This window comes from Gastrolobium bilobum, unplaced genomic scaffold (assembly GCF_033153095.1).
Source record: "Gastrolobium bilobum isolate Gb01-03AN ecotype WA unplaced genomic scaffold, APGP_CSIRO_Gbil_v1 utg19765, whole genome shotgun sequence".
NCBI lineage: Eukaryota > Viridiplantae > Streptophyta > Magnoliopsida > Fabales > Fabaceae > Gastrolobium > Gastrolobium bilobum.
The window spans coordinates 274197-297900 of record NW_026897847.1 but is presented as its reverse complement, the minus strand read 5'-3'; the positions used below and the strand labels follow the sequence as shown (position 1 = coordinate 297900).

The following is a 23704-nucleotide window of genomic DNA, read 5'->3' as shown; positions in this document are numbered from 1 at the left end:
CTTTCATGGACTAAACTCGTGTAGACCCTGTCATTCAAGCTCCATAATAGTAGCCTACTCAAATTTTACATTTCAGTATTTATAGCAATTTGGTTAGAATAAACTACTTGAATGTTTAGTATATGTTAAGATGTCCGAACTTGTGAGAGTAGTTGTGAGAATTGATTATATTATATATAGTGTACTCAGTGGTACATAAATGTCTCCCATAGAAAGTGAAGTATGTTGATATAGGGGATGTTCATAGTGGCAATGGTAAAGACCAAGGCACTAATGGAGCTTCCCATGTATGTGTGAGAGTGGCTATGATTGCTCTCCATGATAGCAGCGCATGAAGCTAAATGGAGGAGAAGAGGTCTCTTTTCTCAATGTGAGAGGGAGTATTTAGAGTAAGAGCTCCAGTCAACCTAGCCAGCCTAGCTTTTTCAGGCTAGGCATGCTGAACCTCTGCCAATGTGCAGGGGCAACAATGTGCGTGGAGAAGAGAGGGCATCCTATGATATCTTCTAGAAGTAGGAAGCCGACTCTTTGTCAAAGAATTCAAGATCCGGCCACTTCGGGTTGGCCTTTTAGATTGGACCCAGTACTGGACCTATGCATGTGGGCTATCCAGAACATATAACTTTACTATTTTATTTTTACAAAAGAGACAGTTTCCTATATTCAAAACTCAACCTTCTTGTCCCAAAAAAACAACCTTATCATTATTTGCCCTGAAAAGTGGGATTGAAAAAAATAGGTTAGCCATATTTGGTAGGAGAGTTTGTTAAAACAGTGGTTGGAAACTTTTGAACCCATCAAAAATTTTTCCATATAGTTTGTGACCGAAAGATGACCTATGAGAACATGGTAAATAAAACTACCCATGACGAGGGAAACTGACAACAATTTTTAAAGACCAAAACACCCTTAAGTATGGTTTGGTCCCTTTTCTAATTTGTAAAAAAACAGGACACAAACTTCAATTATATTCGTGGGTAGTTTCATAACTTTGTTAACAATCCCATCACTTTTTTTTCTTTTTTTTTTTGGTACATTGCCAAGAGGTATTATTACCATATCAGAAAAATGCTGAAGACACGTCAGCACAATAAAGGATGAAGACAAGTCACCTTTATTTAACTTATCAGTAGATTAGTTAATCAGTTTAGCAGTTAGTTAGAAGTTAGTTACTGCAGAGTTAGTTATTTCTTTGCTTTGCACGTTCCTTTACCAGTTTCTGAATCTGATGTATATATACAGATTTGTAACTTCATTTCAGTTTAGTTTTTCATAATGAAAGTTCTATTCAAGATTTATAAGATGGTATCAGAGCTCACCTGAGAGCTCTGGTTCATCCACCTTCCGCCAAAAACCTTTCTTTCTTTCCTGAATTCTATTTTCTTCCTTTCTTGAATCCATGGCTGAACATAACCAACTTGCAGATCCCTATTACATGCATCCAAATGAATCTCCATCTTTGGTTCTTGTTTCACCATTGTTGAACGGCAAAAACTATCATGCATGGTCACGAGCCATGACTGTGGCTTTAAAGTCCAAGAACAAAATGTCCTTTGTGAATGGCACTATCTTGGCACCTGCAGAAGAAGATCCGAGATTTGCATCTTGGGAGAGGTGCAACACAATGATTTTATCATGGCTTCATCATTCCATTGATGACTCTATCGTTCAATCGATTCTTTGGATTGACAAGGCCAATGAAGTTTGGACTGACCTAAAAGATCGATTCTCACAATCTGATATATTTCGAATATCAGATCTGATGGAGGATATGTATCAGTTGAATCAAGGAGAAAAATCCATATCAGATTATTTCACAAGTCTGAAGACACTATGGGATGAGTTTCACAAACTCAGGCCATTACCAGCTTGCACATGTGGAACGCTTGCTCAGTCACGCGAACATAGAGAAGCAGATCAAGTCATCAGATTCTTGAAGGGACTTAATGAACAGTTCAGCCATGTTCGTTCCCAAATTATGATGATGAATCCTCTACCAAATATCAGCAAGACTTTTTCGCTAGTTTTACAGCAAGAAAGACAGTTCATGACAGAAATACGCAGTAATGATGTAACAGAAGCAAAAATCTTTGCGAGTTCATCAGAAGGCTATCGTGGACGCAACAACATGACTAGAGGGAGAGGTCGTTCAAATGCTGGCAGAGGATATAATTCAGTAAACAAGTATTGCACACACTGTAAAAAGACCAATCATACCATTGATTCTTGCTATTTCAAGCACGGTTTCCCTCAAGGATATCGCTCAAGGAGCTCACAGCAAGAACATTCTGCCAACAATGCAATTCAAGAATGCAATTCAATTCAAGAACATTCTGCCAACAATACCATTGATTCCAGGAATGCACCAGAATTACAAGTTTCAGTTCCCAGGGAGAAATATGAAGAATTCATGAACTATATGCAGCAATCCAAGATCACACACACTACCAATATGGCTCAAGCCATTCACTTGGATGGAAAACCTTCGATTTTTGCAGGTAACACTTCTGTTCATTGGTTCTTGGATACGGGAGCAACAGACCACATCACACATCTCCATTCTGTTTTTCAATCCATTCACAAGATTAAGCCTATTCTCATTAGTATGCCAAATGGTTCTTCAGTTACTGCTTCCTATTCTGGCGTAGTTAATGTCACTTCAACTCTCAGCTTAAAGAATGTATTACTTGTACCTGAATTCAGAGTTAATCTAATCTCTGTGACAAAATTATTAGATGATTCAGACTGTTCTCTAACTTTTGATGCCTCACAATGTTTGATCAAACAGAGAACTACATCGAGGATGATTGGTACAGCTGAAAGAGTTGGTGATTTGTTCATCCTCAATAATGCAGAGAGTTCAGCTTTGCAATTCAAAAGTTTTAATTCTGCTTTTCAATGTAATAAGAATGATGCCTTGTTGTGGCATCTTCGATTAGGACACACTTCAGAGAGTGTCTTGAAACATTTATGCACTCAGTTTTCCTTTATTCCCAGTACTCATGTTAAGCCTTGTGATATATGCCATTTTGCTAGACAAAAGAGATTACCTTTTCCTTCAAGTAATTCTCAATCTACCAAAATTTTTGAATTGCTGCACGTGGATATTTGGGGGCCATTTGCAGTTCCTTCCATTCAAGGATATAAATACTTCTTAACAATGGTTGATGACTTCTCTAGGTTCACTTGGGTAAAGTTTATGTCACACAAAAGTGAAACCAGAAAGTTACTGCAGAGTTTTATAGCTTATATTCATAACCAATTTGACACTTCCTTGAAATGCATTCGTTCAGATAATGGAAAGGAATTTATGATGTCAGATTTTTACTCTCAACATGGCATTATCCATCAAACCAGTTGTGTTGAGACTCCACAACAAAATGGTTTGGTGGAACGGAAACACCAACATATACTGAATGTCACACGTGCCATTGCTTTTCAAGCAAATTTACCTCATTCTCTCTGGAGCTTTGCTGTATCTCATGCCACTTTACTGATCAACAATTTGCCTACTCCTCTGCTGAATCACAGTTCACCTTATGAGTGTCTATATCAAAAGCCACCAATACTCAACAACTTGCGTGTTTTTGGTTGTCTCTCATATGCATCCACCTTGATTTCTCAAAGACACAAACTGTCTCCAAGAGCCCGCAAATGCATCCATCTTGGTCAACCTGTATTCACAAAAGGTTACATTCTTTTTGACTTAACATCTAAAGAAATTTTCATTTCCCGAAATACAATTTTCTATGAGTCTAATTTTCCTTTCATTAACCAAACATCTTTTTATGATTCAAATCCCAAACCCTTTTATATTTTTCCTTCTTCAGCACCACTTCCTGTTGATGAACCACCCACTAATCCAGAACACCCAAATAATGCTGAAGACACAGAACACCCAAATAATCCAGAACCACCAAATAATCTAGAACCACCAAATAATCCAGAACCAACCAACTTATCACGTCGTTCTTCCCGAAACAGAAACCCACCTCACTACCTTAGAGACTTTCACTGTAATTCAGTTCAAACCACATCCATCAAACATCCTCTTCAAAAGGTCCTTACCTATGACTCATGTTCTCACAAATTTCGAAAGTTTTGCTATAACACTATCATGCAGGTTGATCCTACAACATATAATCAAGCAGTGAAATTCCACTGCTGGCAGGAAGCTATGAATGCTGAATTAGCTGCTCTTGCCTTAAACAAAACATGGGAACTGGTAGATTTACCCCATGGAAAGACTCCCATTGGTTGCAAATGGGTATACAAAACAAAGCACAAGGCTGATGGTTCAATCGAGAGGCATAAAGCCCGGCTGGTTGCCAAAGGATATAACCAAGTAGAAGGCATAGACTATTTTGATACTTTCTCCCCAGTAGCAAAACTCACATCAGTTCGTACGGTTCTTGCTCTTGCAGCTGCACACAATTGGTTTCTAGAACAATTGGACGTCAACAACGCCTTCTTGCATGGTGATCTTAATGAAGAAGTCTATATGACTCTTCCCCCTGGTGTTACTACTGACAAACCCAACCAGGTCTGCAAATTAACCAAGTCCCTCTATGGATTGAAACAGGCTAGCAGGCAATGGCATCATAAACTCACAACTGCTCTAAAATCCTTGAATTACATCCAATCTTCAGCTGACCATTCTTTGTTCACCATTAAAACAGCATCCTCCTTTACTGCTCTCCTTGTTTATGTAGACGACATCGTTCTAGCTGGGGATGATATGGGAGAAATACAACGTGTCAAAACATTCCTTGATCGAAGTTTCAGAATTAAAGATCTTGGATCACTTCGCTTCTTTTTGGGGCTTGAAATATCTCGTTCGAAGAAAGGTATCACTCTGAATCAACGCAAATATGCGTTAGAGCTCTTATCTGACAGTGGGTTGCTTGGTGCAAAACCTGCCACAACTCCCATGGATGCTTCTTCCAAACTCTGTCGATCCACAGGTGAACCTTTGGCTGATCCTTCTCCTTATAGAAGACTTGTGGGACGACTTCTATACTTGACTACAACTAGACCAGATATTACATTCTCGATTCAACAATTAAGTCAATATGTTTCTGCTCCTACTGACTTTCATCACAAGGCAGCACTACGTGTGCTTCGTTATATCAAAAATTCTCCCAGCAATGGCTTGTTCTTTCCTTCAAATAACTCATTGAAGCTTTCTGGATATTCTGATTCCGATTGGGCATGCTGCTTGGATACCAGACGCTCTATTACAGGCCATTGCGTCTTCCTTGGATCTTCTCTCATTTCATGGAAAACAAAAAAGCAGACAACCGTTTCTCGTTCTTCTTGTGAAGCAGAATACAGGGCATTGGCCAGCTTAGCTTGTGAGTTGCAATGGTTGGATTTTCTTCTCAAGGATCTTCATATTCCTTCGCCCAATCCTGTTCCAGTTTATTGTGACAATGTTTCTGCTATCTATCTCACTCATAACCCCACATTCCATGAACGCACAAAACACGTGGAATTAGATTGCCATGTTGTTCGAGAGAAAGTCACCTCTGGCCTCATTCATCTTCTGCCTGTATCTTCTTCTCAACAGGTTGCAGATGTCTTTACTAAGCCACTCTTCCCTTCTACCTTTACTACTGCTATATCCAAGTTGGGACTCATCGATATTCTAAGTCCAACTTGTGGGGGGATATTACCATATCAGAAAAATGCTGAAGACACGTCAGCACAATAAAGGATGAAGACAAGTCACCTTTATTTAACTTATCAGTAGATTAGTTAATCAGTTTAGCAGTTAGTTAGAAGTTAGTTACTGCAGAGTTAGTTATTTCTTTGCTTTGCACGTTCCTTTACCAGTTTCTGAATCTGATGTATATATACAGATTTGTAACTTCATTTCAGTTTAGTTTTTCATAATGAAAGTTCTATTCAAGATTTATAAGAGGTATCCTCATTCAACCTTCTCTGGGCACCATGCCCTCGGGTACGGCCCATTTGGGCTAGCCCCTCATTGTAACAGTGGGTGCACTAAGCTTCGCAACCGGAGAAAGGACGAGACTAATCCCCCAACCGAAGATTTTTGGCTTATCCTCTGGCCCCCAAAGATTTTCCAAGAAACTGCTTGAGGCAGGGTTTGATCCCTGCACCAAGCAATCCCTTGGGAGCTCAGCTGCCAACTGAGCTACCCTTGGGGGTTATCCCATCACTTTTTTACTATCAACCAAAAATAACATCAGTAAATTTAATTCAATTTTCCTGGAAATTTTTTATCCTACCAAACGCATTTTATTAACTTACCAGGCAACAAATTCTTCCCACCATGTTCCCAACAAATTTGTGTTCCTAGTAAAAAAAATATCTCTTATACCAAACACCCCTTAGTATATATATATTTAAATAAATTCAAATGACTTTATTTATACTATCATTTGAGTATTGCATACAGGTAGTTTTTGGATCAACTTACATCCCTTTCAACAAATTTAACTCTTTAATCATCATACCAAAAATCATCAACACATGATTAGGCCTGATTTTGTAGTTGGTCAATAACCCTGCCAATTCTGTTCATTACCAACATAAATGTACAATGGGATTCTAAAGAATGTTTAAAGAAATCATTCACTTTTTGTTCTTCTTGATCAAGGCATAGGCATCACTGTATATAGCCACAGCATTTGACAAGACTGCCAGGACTATCATAAAGATAGACAGAATCTTATCTTTTTTAGTTGCTATGCTGTACCGATCCCTGCAGTTTAAAAAAATAAAAATTGTTTAATGATGATTGTTAAGTTAATTAATTAGCAGAAAAAGCATAAACAGAAAATTCAGAATCCTGTTAGAATTTAGCATATACAGTAAGTTATTTCCACCTTCCCTGTCATGTTCCTCTCCTTGTTAGTTATAAAGAACAAAATCCTACCATCTAAATAAGTCTATCAAATACTAACAATCATTAGCTCAAGTAGTAATGAACTTATTTCCCTTGATTAGAGATCAAGAACTCGAGTCATGAAAATGAAGAAAATAGTGTTAGGAGAGCTACACTATATAAGTTTATATGGATTTGACAATATTCGAACCGAATTAGTTGAATTTTGTTAAGATATATAAAATCATTAATGTAGCCTCACCTAATAGCTTAAGCTTTTGGGTTGAGTTAGTTCTTTACATGATATCAAAGCCTCGGTGTACCGAGTTCGATCCTCACCGCCCCCCACTTTCTTTCTAGTGGAATTTCTTTCTTCGCACAGGTAGGTGGGCCTGTGCATCGTCCCCGCTTCAAGCCCAGTGGGTTCTCATATGAGAGGGCGTGTTGAGATATATAAAACCATTAATATAGCCTCACCCAACAGCTTAAGCTTTTTGGGTTGAATTGGTTCTTTACAAATTTCTTATTAACCGGTTGGAAAAAAAAATATTATATTTTAACACCCATTTTTGTGTCATCATTATTGGGGATACTTGTCTAAAGAAAACAGAAAAAACACATATTGGAAAAAAAATCCATTACTCAACAAAAGGAATTGAGTGACCAAACTCACCTAAGAGTGATGGCAGCTGGAAATATGAATCCTACACAAACAGCAGCTGTTGCTCCAGTGAACTGGAAAATATCCCAAATGCTTGGTATGAAATTTGCTCCCAGAAAGATAACACCAATAAGGGCAATAGTAATCAATGCAAATCTCAAGTTATCAAGAACCAAAGGCCTTGAAGAAGAAAATATTAGACCATCTATGTTGACCCTCATTGCATAAAAGACAACAGGAAATACAAGTACAAGGTGTGCAGCATAGCTTAAACGAACAGCATCATTGAGCACAGAACCAAAAGGAATTCCAAGATCAGTATCAAAATTAGCAAGCACATCATCAAGAGTTGCTTCACCAAATAGTAGGAACCCAAAGAAGCTTGTGAGTAAGTACACTGAAGAGCATAGAGCAAGAGAAGTTCTTACAACCCCTTGCATCTTTGAGGAGTCCTCAAGTTCATTATCTATGCTGTGAACTGCAAACAACCAACATTAAATCCCCCAAAAAGTTAATTTAAAAACAAGATAAAGAAAATAAAAAAAAACCAAGAAGTTAATTTATAAACAAGTATGTTCTGCATAAAAACATTAAAACAAGGGAAATGAGATCCAAACATAGGTCTGAAATATTTTCATACCGTTATAGTGGCAGATATAGGCTGTTACAAGCACAGGAACTACAGTGAACAGTTCAAAACATGAAGCTGCATCAGTAATGATTGGGAAGAGCCTTGGGATCTCAATGCCTCCACTTATAATCTTGAAAATTGAGATTCCCACAGCAATCACAAGAAAAACAACTGCTAGTCCAACTGATAATGCAGATGTGAATCTCAATGAATCTGCAATAACCACACAGCAGGCACATAAAATCTTCATAAAATCTTCATGATTTTTTAGTTGAACCGAACTGAACTGGTTTTTTCAGTTCTGTTCAAGAACTGAACTGTTTGGAATCCAGTTCAGAACTGAAGTGGTTTTGAAACGAGTTCTCAACCTTTTTATCTTACAAACTAGTGTTAAAACTGCTCTTTGTTGGTATTTTCAAACTGGCTTGGAATTAACTTTCTAATATGAAAATGCCGTACAAACTTGCTCAATTTTTTCAATCCAAGACTATAACTCTCCACTTTTTACTTTAAAAGAATCAAATTCTGTTTATTTGTAGTTATTGTACTTTACCCCACAATGGTCAAAAGCATTTTCTGAGTTGATATTTAACCAACTGTATGATTGAATGCTGTATATGATAAAAAAGACAGACTTAATATGGAGCTATACATGTATTGAATGCTATAGTGAATTGTGACCGGTTGTAATGTATTATAAGTGGTTCGGTTCAGTTCAGAACTAGTTTAGAATCAAAGTTTTTAAACTAGCTCAGGTTCAAGAATTGTTTTACAAAACCAATTCTTATGGGGCAGTTTGGTGCAGTTTTCAATTTAGTTCAATTTTTTGTGTTTTTTGCACACCCCTATTATCTCCCACGACCCCATCACATAACTTGAACAAAAAAGATATTGCTCAAAAGATTTCATTTGTTGGTACGAAAATGCAAGATGTATAAAGTATCAAAGAAATAGAATGATCCTAAAACTATAATACATGTCTACTATTTCATGTCATTCAAGTGTCATAGTCATAATTTCAGCAAAAATGGCAACAAAACAACACAAAGTTTTCTTAAATTTTAAGTTCTTTTCTTCCTTAGCGTTGTCACCTATGTAGCACCGATACCGATACGGGACACGAGACACAATACGACACGACATTTCAACACGTTAATTCTAAAAAATGTTAGGTTTCGACACTTTAGGACACGTTTTGATATTAAATATTATTTTTAATTTATGAAATATATATTTTATTTAATACTCAATAATTTAACAAAAAATGAAGTTAAACTTATAATATCCATCAATTTTGTAAAGAAACATAAGATATCCCAAATATTTATATTAAACTCAATAAAATGGTAATCGTAATCCAACGAATCTAATAGTTGGAACTAAAAACGCAACGAAACGCAACCTATGAACCTTTTTTTGAGTCTCTACAACGCGTATTGGAGTGTCGGGAAGTGTCGGAGAGTGTCGAGAAGTGTCGGACACGACACGTCAGGATTTTTGAAGTGTCAGTGCTTGATAGGTTGTAACTAGCTCAACCAAGGGTGGTTACAACTAGTAGTTATGCATGCCACTCTAAGCATGTATCCCAGTATTTCAGTCATCTTCCTAACACTAATGCCTAATTTATGGACAGTTATTTTCAGGAATTTGTAATTAAATAAGTGACACAGCTACAAATATCTTTTTTATTTTTTAAATGAATGAAAAGAACACTCACCAATTCGCTTAAAGCTCACCAAAGGTGCAAACACAGCAAGTGTTGTAACCAAAAGAACAAAAGTACGCCCAGTCCACCAATAAACACCAAACCATCCTTCAAGGATACCAGAATGGTGAGTTCCACTTGAAGATGTTCCAGAAATCACATCACCTGCAATATGAACAATGCAAAACTTGATAGACAACCCTAAGCTCTTCTCTTAACAGATTGATGGGTAATGAACTAAAACCTTAACCTATAATAACAAATGAAATTCCACCCAAATAAAATTTTAAGTACTAAGCTTAAGGATATGATCCTTACCAATAATAATCATGTAAATAATCAACATTCCAATGTTATTGACTATAACACTTATCTGCAACAGAGCTTTTCCAAATTTCCCAAAGGCATCCCCCATGAGATTTCCATAAGAAGTAAGATTCCCTGCCCTAGAAAATCTAATCATGAAGTCAATTGATTTCTCTGTCAAGAAAGCTGTGAAGATTATAGCAAGAAGACCAGGCACCATTCCCAGCTTTTTCACGGTTGCAGGCAAACCCATGATTCCAGCACCAATAATTGTTGTGGACAAGTTGAAAACAGCCCCAGAAAATGAAGCTCCATTAAAATCATCAAACTTAACATCAGTCTCTTGAGTCTTAGGTAGCAAAGGCACATTCTCATCAACAACTGTCTTGTTCTTTCTTGACTTTGTCTTCCCTTCCTTAGGTGCAGGACTTCCAATCGTCATTTTTATCTTGAAAATTTCAAATCAGCTTAACAACTCTGTCAAAAACAAAACACACCCATCTTTCAAGTTGAATAAAAGATTCAAACTTTGAAGTAATTAGTTCAGCTCAAAACACAAGCTCAGTGATACAAAGCTGAACAATAATAATTCAAGATACCCCAGAATCAAGAAAATTAAAAATCAAAAACCAAAAGTGAAGATTCAAAAACCCAAGAGAGGTTCAACAAAACCCAGATCACCAAATGGATCAGAATTCAGAACCCAAATCTCTCTAGCAAAATTAGAACCGAATCCAACATATCCAGAGATTTTGGCCGTTCTCCAAAAAGCTGGGAAAATGTGGAACCAAAGGACAAAATGAAGTAAGAAGGAAAAAATTCGAAACCTGAAAAAGTGAAGGTTGAAGATGATTACAGTTTGCTTATAAACCAATCAAAAGAAAAAGAGAAACACACATATAATAGGATTGATTGAAGTTGTTGCACCATATTGGACAACTGTTAAGGATATGAATTGAGTAAAGCATCATTGGTGTAAGCAAATTATGAAGACGTTGACAATTGAACTTAACAACGTCACAACTTTTTCTTGAAAAACAGACAACTTTAAACAGTGTTTGCTAAGGACAAATGATAATGTATATAGGTTCGCTTGAGATTTTTTTTAAGCAGCACGTGTTAACTTTAAAAAAAAAAAAAGCAGCACGTGAACAATTGGAAATAGGGTTTTTCAAATTGCAAAATGTCTTGGAAAAGCTAAGTATGGACGCTTTTAAAATAGTAGTTATACATTTATTGAACATGTATCCGTACAAAGATATTTCACGGACACTTGCTCTTAACTCTATTTTTATTTATTTATTTTAATTTTTAATTTTTTATCCATACAAATATTTTTCAAAAATTTGCTTGAGATAGGATTTGAACTTCTGATCCAAGCAAATTTTTGAAAGCCGAGCTATTCTTAAGGGGTTAATTTTTTATTTTTTTTATCTTTTATACCAATGCAAATCGAGATAATACAATGATTGGCTATTTGACGGACACAACGCTAAAAGTTAAGCATATCATCTGTTACAAATTATTTATTCATCTAATGCGAGTGAATCACGTATAAAAAATGTATATGTTTAAGTGATTTATCATCTTCATATATGATTTATGCAAAAATTAACGTAATACAAAATGCATATTTTCGCAACATGCGTCCAAGTCATGCATATCCCTTATACACCTTGTAGAGCGCAACTTGTAGTAGACACATCTTAGTTTTTGCACAATGATACGCGATTTGAATTTTGAACAAGCATACAATGAATGCATGTTTCACTCTCATTCAAAAAAGTAAACCGATAATTTGTTTATTTTTTGTATCACAAGATTCAAAAGACCACAATAAGTAGCTTAATGATAGCATTTTGTTATGTCTATAATGGTTCATCTTAACTTTTAAAATATTAATTCTTTCTTTACTAATGTTTACTTGACTTTTGTTATTAATTCTTAAATATTTTTACCACTTCAACTTGACTTTTAAGCCTGAAGGTCCGCTATTTTGACTTCTACATACTTTTATTGTAATGTAATTATCAAGCTCATTATCAAAGTTTTTTCTCTTTCGACCTTCCTAGATATTTTCTAAATCTCTTGATGTGGCCCATAATTTTCCAAATTTGGCGTATTCCCATGTCCATGTTGTATTGTATCTGCGTCCTATGTTGTATCCGTGTGCTTTATAGTTATATTTGTTATCGGTGGTAGTGTAGAAATCTTTGTTATTGGTAACGGTCATATCACTTAAAACATAAAATTGCACGCAATCACAAATAATCATAATATTGGAATCTCCCCAATGTCAGTTTTGGAAGATTTTAAAACTTTAATCTTGGACCCGTCTCGAATCAGATTAGTTGCGAAACAATGAACCGATTGAAATATTTTTCAAAAAAAAAAATCATAATGCAATATGTAAGGCAGAAAAATTGTAAAAAATCAAACTCGATTCCGAATATCTTTGGTATTATAGATGCACCGAAAATTCAGTGCATCTTTCTCACTCATATTATGACACGTGTCTTACTCTATATCAAATCATTCTCTCTCCTAATTTTAAAATAAATTATTTATTATTGATTTGAAAAAATAAGACATGTGTCACAATATGAGTGGAAAATGCACCGAATTTATGGTACATCTGTAGCACTAAAGAAATTTCCCAATATTGAATATTGTGTCATTGAGATAATTTTGCTCATTCAATGGTACCTAAGGTTTATGGACAAATGTCTTCCAGGATAAAACGGATTGCCTTTATTTCGACAGTGGCATAATCATAAAAAACAACACCGCCGGACATAAGAACAATTGATCAATCGCAACTAAAACAATATGTGAGGGTTACTCTAAATAGAGGTTTGGCAAGGAGTCAAAAAAAAAAGCTTGTATTTGAGTTAACAAAACACTGGTATATATAAGAGATGAACAATCACTAGCTGAAGAGGCATGACTATTCGTTTCAAAGAGGCGCAATTATTTGCAAATAAAGAGATGCGACTGTTCACAAGCGAAAAAACGCGACAATTCACAAGCAAAAGGCACGACTATTCAAAACGAAAAGACATGTCCTTTCTAACTTTTTATTCATAATTCATTTATACAACAATATTAGATATACTGTCTAATTTTTCCAATATCATAAAGTGTTAAACTGAACCCGTGTGCTTTCTATAAATCCCGAGACTGAACCCAGTATTATATTCTTAAGCACCGAACCCGTTCTAAATCATAGTTTATATAAAGGGTTATACATGTATAATGTTACATGAAAACCATTGTTTGAACCTGCAGAGACAAAAAAGAAGAGAGAAAAAGTGAGTTGAGAAAAAAAAAAGGAAAAATTGTGGACCACACATCTATTTGTTTGTGTAGAAAAAGAAGTTTTTTTCCTGTTACAGAAGCAAAAAATTAAAAAAGACAAAAAATGGAATTGTCATTAAAGTTTATTTTGAAAAACTCATTTATTAAAGAAACTGATAATTGAAAACAAGAGTGAATTTGAGAGTTCATTGTATGTAAGAAAGGTGTTAACACCGTCCATTTTAGAAGCAGTTATCCTTAACTTAATTATGTGAATCCATAATAAAATTTCAAAATATTTGTTTTAGCCAAAGAAAAAAATAAAACTGATTATTTAAAAAAATATATATGAACATTTATTTTCGAATTTAATAGAAAAAATCTCATTTAAATGTATGCCTTGGAGTAATACGGAACTCAAAACTATATATTACTCTAAAAACAAGTGTGTTGATTAATTTTAATTTTGACCATACTTCGAAAGTATTTTATTTTTTGAAAATTCATTTAACTGAATTTAAGAATTTCATATCATTAGGCTATCACAGCCAAAATAACTTAAATAAAATAACAGGATTGACAAGTTGGTTAGCCCAAGCCAAACCTAGCTCTAATAGCATTATCATGTGAGATATTGGGAGCCTATGACGATGGATCGTATCAATGGATTAAAATACATCAATCACAATAAATGAGTTCAATATCACATCTGAACTCTAAACTTTAAAATATTTGATTTAAGGATATGTTATTCTACCTACTTTTATCTTGCCTACTTTTGCCTACCCCTTTTAATACCATTAAATTATAATATCATCCAATGGTAGAGATTCACGGAATAAAATAAACTCTCTTTCCCTTTTCTTTTTCCTTAGTGCCTCCCACACCCTTTCTTTCTCCTCTCCTTTCTCCATAATTCGTTTCACTGTAAAACCAATAATTCTAAACACCTAAACCAGGTTTAAGGCAGAGATAGCAAAATGGTGCAACCTCATACCCATAATTTCAATCACCGACAAAATGAAGAAAATTCAATAAATAAAAAGGAAAATTTTCAGATCAGGGACCTCTAAATTGTTGAATGGTGCCAATGAGGGTGGAGACCTCCATGGTTGAGAAAGAAAACAAAAATGTTGATTGATTTATCTTATAATGAGTTGCGGGCACAAATTCATTAATCGATTTTTTTGTTTTGCTGATTCAATTGCTACAATTCTACGATACAATGAGTTACATCATCATATTTTATTATTTAAAAGAGAAACACTAAATACAATTCTACAATACAATGAATTGTCTGTGTCTTGGTTAATAGAGAGAAGGAGGAGGAGAGAGAAAAGGTAAGAGGCAAGAAGGAGAATAAAAAGAGTAAAATGGTTTATTTTATATTACAAATCTCTACTGTTGAATGAAATTATAATCCAATAATGTTGAAAGAGATAGGCAAATCAAAAGTAGGTAAAATAACATATCCTTAGATTTATAATCCTTTTATTTATATCGTTTTCACTTAACTCATCACCAACAATACCAATTATATCGGCTTCTCTTACTTAGGCACATTCAACGAGAACCTCTACAATTACAATAGCAAAGAACACATTACAAAAAGGAGGCTCAACATGTTGCAGATCATTACACAAGTCTAAATAATATTTGTACACATGATAACTTCTTAGTATATTTTATAATCAACCCATTAGACCCTCTCATGATTTTTGTAGTTGGCCAATAACCTTTTTGTAGTTGGCCAATAACCCTGCCCATTGTGTTCATTAGGAACATACATACATGTACAAAGTACAACGTGCTTCTAAAGAAAGTTTAAAGAAATCATTCACTTTTTGTTATTCTTGATCAAGGCATAGGCATCACTGTATATAGCCACAGCGTTCGACAAGACTGCCAGAACTATCATAAAGAAAGACAGGATCTTGTCTTTTTTAGTCGCTATGTTGTACCGATCCCTGTAGTAAAGAAAAATGTTAAATGAAGATTGTGTAAGAAATGTTTCATATTCGAGAAAACTGTATATGATTTAGTAATTAAATAAAGGGTTAAATGAAATTAGGGGAAGAAAAAAAAAATTATCCGAAATCACGATTTCCAGAAATACGATAATGATTTCTAGAAATATGATAAGAAGATGTGTTTTATGGGAATGTTACCAAAAATGTGTTTGATAGATTAAAATATTCCCGAGAATATTGAGTTTTAGTTGTATTAAATTTTCTCTTGTCGTAGAAATCCTAGAATACCCCTGGATGGTATTTTCAAAAAAAATTATACACAAAATAAAATCCCGAAAAAATCAGATTCTTGAGAAAATTTTAAAAAACTTATATCAAATGTGAGTAAATATGATTACCACTTTCAGTTTTTCGGGAATTCTAAAAAATACATCGTACCAAACGTCCCTAGACTTTTGGAAAGATATTTTCAACTACCTGATGAAAGTAGTGTCAATTACAAATATGGATTTAATATATATATATATATATATATATATGTATATATATACATATATGTATGTATATATACATATATAGGGTTAATCTAATCTCATGTTACATGAGAGATCTTCTCTTATGTTATAGATACATGTGTGGTGGGATTCACCATTTATAAAAAAAGGAAAAAAAGAAAAAAGGTTGTCACGGTTTTCGATGGATCTATTGAAGATAAATTACTCTTATGCAACATAAGAGTAGTTTTTCCCATATATATATATATATATATATATATATATATATAAAAGTATGTGGGATTTATATTTTTTTCTCTCTTCTCTTAATATGGGCTCATATGGACCCCCACATATTTTTATGTGTATATAAAAAATAAATTTATCTCTTACAAATGAGAAACATTAATAAATCCTACAAATATATATAAAGAAAAGAAATCAATTATTTTCCTTATATGCTAATTAAAGTCATACCTATTACAAATTGTACCAAGTGGATCAAATATTATGTGTTAACCCAAAATTTTAAGACATCCTTTTATTTATGGGAAATAGTTTTCTAATTTTACATGAGAAAATTTTCTCATGCTACACTCACAATATATGAGTGAGTCTCATCTTGACTTTTTTGTCTTCTCACTTTTTTGTGGACCCACTCATGTATTGTGAGTGTAGTATGAAAAAATTTTCTGTTAAAAAAAAAAAAAAAAAAAATTCTCGTGTAAAATAAAAAAATTAATTCCCTTTATTTATATAACCTTCACTCACTTCATTTCCAACTAATACGAGATGTTATCTCATTTGAATATCCAAACACACTTAATATTTAAATTAATTTTTTTCATTAATAACTCTCACACTCCATACCATAATCTTTTATTATGTGACAAGTCTCTCTCACCATAAAATACAATCATTTTATTTAAAAGCACATAATATTATGTGATTTAAAAGAAACTGGTTATTCTTCAAAAGGGAATGTTGAATATCTTAAAATCCTTAACTCATCACTTGCCCTTGTTTAGTTAAGCTTTAACAATTCCACATAATTTCTAGGTATAGATTATAGTGGTATGCTTGTAGATAACGCAACTACCACCATTTTCTGCAATTTGCTATGTCAGATATTCTAACAATTCAGAATCCTGTTAGTATTTACCACATACACCAGATTAATGCTATCTTCCTTGTGGTTACTTGCTATCTGTGCAAGTCAAAGAACAAAATCCTACAATCAACTAAATTAATCAAATATATATATATATATATATATATATATATATATATATATGGGGCAAGATATTCTTACACCGGTGTAAGAGTTAGAAGTCTTACACTCAATCTTGACCATTGATCCACTTGTATCCAATGGCTCACGTTACTAAAAAATTTGAGCCCTAAGATATAAGTGGGATCAGTGGACAAGATTGAGAGTGTAACTTACACTGGTGTAAAATGATCCTGACCCTATATATATATATATATATGGGGTAGGATATTTTTACACTGGTGTAAGAGTTAGAAGTCTTACACTCAATCTTGACCATTGATTCACTTGTATCCAATGGCTTACATTACTAAAAAATTTGAGCCCTTAGATATAAATGGGATCAATGGACAATATTAAGAGTGTAACTTACACTGGTGTAAAATGATCCTAACCCTATATATATATATATATATATATATATATATATATATATATATATATATATAAGGGCAGGATATTTTTATACGATGTAAAAATTAGAAGTCTTACACTCAATCTTGACCATTGATTCACTTGTATCTAATGGCTCACATCACTAAAAAATTAGAGCCCTTAGATATAAGTGGAATCAACGGACAAGATTAAGAGTGTAACTTACAATGGAGTCAAATGATCCTGATACATACATACATACATACATATATATATCTGAAAAATATTTCTGCAATTACTGCAGATAAGTTATCTGCATTTATTCCCAAAACGACGTCATTCTGGGATTGAAAGATTAAAAAATTATAATTATAAAGACTATAATAACCCTAAAATAAATTAAAATTACAAAAATACCATGATTTTCGCCCAAAAACGAAGTCGTATTGGGCTCACTGCAGATAACTTATCTGCAGTGAATGTAGAAAAAGCGAATCTTATATATATATATATATATATATATATATATATAATCATTTCTGCAGCCGCTTTATGTACAACAACGACAGATGTGTGGTTATGATTCTCCACATTTAATATTTTCATCCTTTGTATGGTTATGATTCCCCACATTTAATGCTTTCAAGTATATATGTGGCAAGTATTTGATTACAACACGTACAATAGCTGCAGAAATGTAAACCCCATATATATATGTAGAGGAAGGTTATACTTACAACTTTTTTTTTACAACCATATTTTAACACCGTTGATTTCCACCAATCAACGGTTATAATTTTTGCAAATTAAACTCTTTAATTAATTATTAATTCACAATAAATGATAACCGTTGATTGACGGAAATCAACGGTGTTAAGATATGGTTGTAAGAGGTTGTAAAAAAAAAGTTGTAAGTATAACCTTCTTCATATATATATATATATATATATATATATATATATATATATATATATATATATATATGGGGGAGATTTTTTTTTACATCAGTGTAAGACTAATAAGTTTTATATTATATCTCAGCTGTTGATGGACGGAAATCATCGGTTGGTTTATGTAATGTAATTAATGATTAATTAGTATTAATCAAATCATATGACTTCCTAAATTATAACCGTTATATATATATATATATATATATATATATATATATATATATATATATACACTCAGAAATGTACTTCTGTACCCAATGGGTGCAGCTCAGTTGGTAATTTGGCGCTGAGTTAGTGGGGTTGGATATGTGTTCGATTCTCGCTGAATGCATTCTTGGGGAGGAGGCTGAACCTTTAGCCATCACTGTTCCTTCGCACTCCGGATTAGTCCCATAGCCGACTCAAAGAGTCGAAGCTCGTGGGGATACCGGAGGGAGCCAACTCATCTCAAAGAGATAATTAGGGTTGGGTAACTCCAAAAAAAAGAAAAAGAAATGTACTTCTGTTTTCATTACAGAAGGGAAATTCTGTAGTAACACATAGAAAAGCAGGATATGCCGGAGAATCCTAACTTTTTTTTTTTAAGAACATGTGTGTCTCACTTTTTTTGTGTTTGCTGCACCCGAAAAAGTGGAGCAATGATAACAGAATATATATATATATATATATATATATATATATATATATATATATATATATATATATAAAGGGATTTTTTGACTTTGGCGTGAGAATAAAAAGTCTTACTTCTCATCTCAACCGTTAATCTTCGTTCATTTGAGGACTGTAATTTATTAGAAATTATTAATTAATTAATGGATGTGATTCAATAAATTACAATCATCATATACACAGAGATAAATGGATGAGATGGGGAGCAATACTTCTTATTCCTACATCAGAGTCAAAAGATCTTTCCCATATATATATATATATATATATATAGGGTTTGGTGTTTGTCATTTTAAATGACATAAGTTATATCATTTTAAGAGAGAGATAGACACAAGGAATGGAAATCATAGGAGAGAAAGTGGGCGATTTTTTTTAATTTTAATTTTAAATAAAAAAATATTTTATTGTGTCTATCTCTCTCTTAAAATGACATAACTTTATGACATTTAAAATGATAAACATTTTTCCCATGTATATATATAGGGATAGGATCCTTTGACACCGGTGTCACATACTTACTAATCAGAGCCCCGTTGATCTTTTTTGATCTAACGGCTCTTAGATCCAGTGTCAAAGGATCCTACTTCATATATATATATATATATATATATATATATATATATATATATATATATATATATATACCTTTTGCACTTAGAGGTGACAATATGGGTTGAGCCCGGCGGGTCAACCCGTCAATCCGCCAAAACGGGGCGGGTTGGATTGAGGTTCTCAACCCACTTCAACCCGCCCCGCCTAGAAGTGGGTCAAAATGGGTTCAACCCGCCGGGTTATATTTTTTTTTTTATTACAATTAGCATTTGTCATTAAATTTTTGTGATATCCAATTTTTTTATCTTAATACTTCCTATAAAAGATAAAGAATAACAATTTTATTTATGACAAATGTTATCTATATACGGAGACAAATGAGTTCCTAAAAAATGTTTGACAAATATTAGTATACATTTAAGATTGAGACTGAAAAAAATTAAGAGAAATGTGAAATAAGATAAAATAATATTAAAAAAATTCATAAAATATAATTTTATTTTAAATCTTAATTAATTTTTTTTAATTGGCGGGTTGATGGGTTGACCCGTCAACCTACCATAAAACAGGGTGAGTTTAATTTTCCAACCCATATTCAAGGCAGACCAACCCGCCCCGCCCCGTCTTTGACGGGTTGGTGGCGGGTCGGGACGGGTCAACTCAAATTGCCACCGCTACTTGCACTCCACCGGGGATATTTATGAATAGACAACAGAAAAACCATATTGCCAAACCAAATCAATTACTGAGCAAAAAGAATTGAGGGACCAGACTCACCTAAGAGTGATGGCTGCTGGAAATATGAATCCTAAACAAGCAGCAGCTGTTGCACCAGTGAACTGGAAAATATACCAAATGCTTGGTATGAAATTTGCACCCAGAAAGATAACACCAATAAGGGCAATAGTAATTGATCCAAATCTCAGGTTATCAAGAACCAAAGGCCTTGATGAAGAAAAAATGAGACCATCTATGTTGACCCTCAGTGCATAAAAAACAACTGGAAATACAAGTACAAGGTGTGCAGCATAGCTTAAACGAACAGCATCATTGAGCACAGAACCAAAAGGAATTCCAAGATCAGTATCAAAATTTGCAAGCACATCATCAAGAGTTGATTCACCAAATAGTAGGAACCCAAAGAAGCTTGTGAGTAAGTACACTGAAGAACATAGACCAAGGGAAGTTCTTACAACACCTTGAATCTGTGAGGAGTCCTCAAGTTCATTAGCTATGCTGTGAACTGCAAATAAAGACTGCATCATATATCCATAAAGAAAACTTTTGCAATCATGTCATGCTTCCACATAACTGAAACTTTTGCAACAGTTGACCTCACAACATTTTGCATGAAAATTAATAACCAACTTATAGCTACATAAATCTGTTCTGCATATAAACAATATTAAAACAAGCGAATTGAGTTCCAAACAATGGTCTGAAAAATGTTCATACCGTTGAAGTGGCAGAGATAGGCTGTCACAACCACAGGAACCACAGTGAACAGTTCAAAAATTGATGCTGCTTCAGTAATGATGGGGAAGAGTCTTGGCATACCAACGCCTCCACATGTAATCTTGAAAATTGAGATTCCCACAGCAATGACAAGGAAAACAACTGCTAATCCAAATGATATTGCAGATGTGAATCTCAATGAATCTGCAACAACCACAGAGCAAGCAGGTAAAAATTTCATGGAAGTGTTATAAAAATTGAAAAGAGGGCAAGCCTGCAGCGGTGATAAAACTGTTCCTTTGTGATGGAAAGATAATAAGTTTGAATTCTGGAGATAGCTTCTTTACAAAATATGCATGGGTAAGGCCGCAAGATTATTTACAATTATTACTCTCACTCTTAGTCGGGGTTTAATAAGGAATGATTTTTTTTTTAGTTATAAAGATGAGCCTAAATTATCATGATAATACCTCTCCTATGATCCCATCACATAACTTGAATACAAAAGATATAGCTCGAAGGATTTAATAGATTGGTAGAAAACGCAAGAACTATAAAGTACCAAAGCAATAGAGTGATCCTAAAACTATAATGCATGTCTACTAAGTCATGTCATTCTAGTGGCATACTTATAATATAGCATATATGGTAACATAGCAACACAAAGTTTTCCTCAATTTTCAGTTTTTCGTTTCCTTAATTCCTTTCATAAAATATTTATTTTCAAACCATAACAAAACTGTGTACTATAGAAATCCGGGCAATTAACACGCAATTAATTAAGATTCCCAGCTGATCTTAAGCCTTAATGTTAAATTAACTTAACTATCAACATTTCTAACAAATACTTTTTAAGTAATAGAGATTCCAAGCTAATAGTATGTTTTTATTTTTTCACATCAATTAGTGAAAGAAAAGAATACTAACCAATTCGCTTGAAGCTGACCAAAGGTGCAAACACAGCAAGTGTTGTAACAAAAAGAACAAATGCACGCCCAGTCCACCAATAGACACCAAACCATCCTTCAAGGATACCAGAATGGTGAGTTCCACTTGAAGATGTTCCAGAAACCACATCACCTTCAATATGAATAATACAAAACTGAATTAGACAACTCTTAAGTGCTTGCCTAAACAGATTGACTGATAATGAATTAAAACCCAAACCTATGATAACAATGAAAGTCCACCCAAATAAATTTTTAAGTACTAAGCTTAAGGATATGATCCTTACCAATAATAATCATGTAAATAATCAACATTCCAATGTTATTGACTATAACACATATCTGCACCAGAGCTTTTCCAAATTTCCCAAAGGCATTTCCCATGAGACTTCCATAAGAAGTAAGATTCCCTGCCTGGGAAATCCTAATCATGAACTCAATTGACTTCTCTGTCAAGAAAGCTGTTAAGATTATAGCAAGAAGACCAGGCACCATCCCCAACTTTTTCACTGATGCAGGCAAGCCCATTATCCCAGCACCAATAATTGTGGTGGACAAGTTGAAAACAGCCCCAGAAAATGAAGCTCCATTTAAATCATCAAACTTAGCATCACTTTCCTGAGTCTTAGGTATCAAAGGTGCATTCTCATCAATAACTGTCTTGTTCTTTCTTGATTTTGTCTTCTCTTCCTTAGGTGCAAGACTTCCACTTGTCATTTTCAGCTATCAAGTTATGGTTTTTTATTTTTTTTTTGGTGGAAATTTCAAATCACCTTATCAACTCTGTGAAAAACACACACACCCATTTTTCAAATTGAAGAAAAGATTCAAACTTGGAAGCAATCAGTTCAGTTCAGCTCAATCCACAAGTGATACAAACCTGAACAAAAATTCAAGATACCCCAGAATCAAGAAAATCAAAAATTAAAAATAAAAATGAAGATTCAAACACCCTAGAGAGATTGAACAAAACCCAGATCACCAAATCGATCAGAATTCAGAACCCAAGTATCTCTAGCAAAATAAGCACCGAATCCTACAAGTCCAGAGATTTTGGGTATATTCCAAAAAGCTTGTAAATTTGGAACCAATGAACAAAATGTAGTAGTGAAAAGGGAGAAATTAGAAGACAGAGTAAATGTACAGCGAAAGTTGAGTGCAAAGATGATTACAGTTTGTTTATGTGCCAATTAACGAGAGAAAGAGACACACGTATAATGGTATTGATTGAAATTATTGTAGCGTATTTGACAACAATTAATGATACGAACGACTGAATCATCAGATGTTCAAGCACATTATGAGTTTGTCTAAAGTTGAATTGAATTTGAAACATAACAACGAATCACAACTTTTTTCTTTTTTTTGGAAGAGACAACCTTAAACAGTGTTTCTTAAGAAAAATGGGAATGAGAGAGAGAGAGAGAGGCTTTCAAGTTGCCAAGTGACAAGTGTTATTTTCTAGTTTTTCCTAGCTCCTATAGTTTTAATCTGAATACTTTAATGAAATAAATCAAATAATAATGAATGAATCATATTTTACATAAAATTATCTTTTAT

At 33.8% G+C, this 23704-nt stretch overlaps 2 protein-coding genes across 2 annotated transcripts; both read right to left on the bottom strand.

The window, feature by feature from the left end:
- Positions 1-6510: 6510 nt before the first annotated feature.
- On the bottom strand, positions 6511-11072 carry LOC133310828 (amino acid transporter AVT6A-like). Its single transcript, XM_061511826.1, has 5 exons — positions 10169-11072; positions 9863-10015; positions 8155-8358; positions 7527-7992; positions 6511-6730 (listed from the first exon to the last, which is right to left on the bottom strand). The coding sequence occupies exons 1-5, from the start codon at positions 10596-10598 to the stop codon at positions 6601-6603; spliced, it is 1383 nt and encodes a 460-aa protein (XP_061367810.1). The 5' UTR covers positions 10599-11072; the 3' UTR covers positions 6511-6600.
- A 4218-nt stretch (positions 11073-15290) lies between these two features.
- Positions 15291-22861, bottom strand: LOC133310814 (amino acid transporter AVT6A-like). The gene is made up of 5 exons (XM_061511799.1): positions 22432-22861; positions 22125-22277; positions 21198-21401; positions 20520-20985; positions 15291-15420 (listed from the first exon to the last, which is right to left on the bottom strand). Exons 1-5 carry the CDS (start codon positions 22859-22861, stop codon positions 15291-15293), a joined length of 1383 nt encoding a protein of 460 aa, XP_061367783.1.
- Between the last annotated feature and the right edge of the window lie 843 nt (positions 22862-23704).

Coding starts and splice junctions, on each gene's coding strand:
- LOC133310828 (XM_061511826.1), bottom strand. CDS start 10,598: ATGACGATTGGAAGTCCTGCACCTAAGGAAGGGAAGACAAAGTCAAGA. Junction 10,016..10,168: donor TATTTACATGATTATTATTG/GTAAGGATCATA, acceptor TTCATATTGCAG/GTGATGTGATTTCTGGAACA. Junction 8,359..9,862: donor GGTGAGCTTTAAGCGAATTG/GTGAGTGTTCTT, acceptor TGGTTATTGCAG/ATTCATTGAGATTCACATCT.
- LOC133310814 (XM_061511799.1), bottom strand. CDS start 22,861: ATGACAAGTGGAAGTCTTGCACCTAAGGAAGAGAAGACAAAATCAAGA. Junction 22,278..22,431: donor TATTTACATGATTATTATTG/GTAAGGATCATA, acceptor TTCATATTGAAG/GTGATGTGGTTTCTGGAACA. Junction 21,402..22,124: donor GGTCAGCTTCAAGCGAATTG/GTTAGTATTCTT, acceptor TGGTTGTTGCAG/ATTCATTGAGATTCACATCT.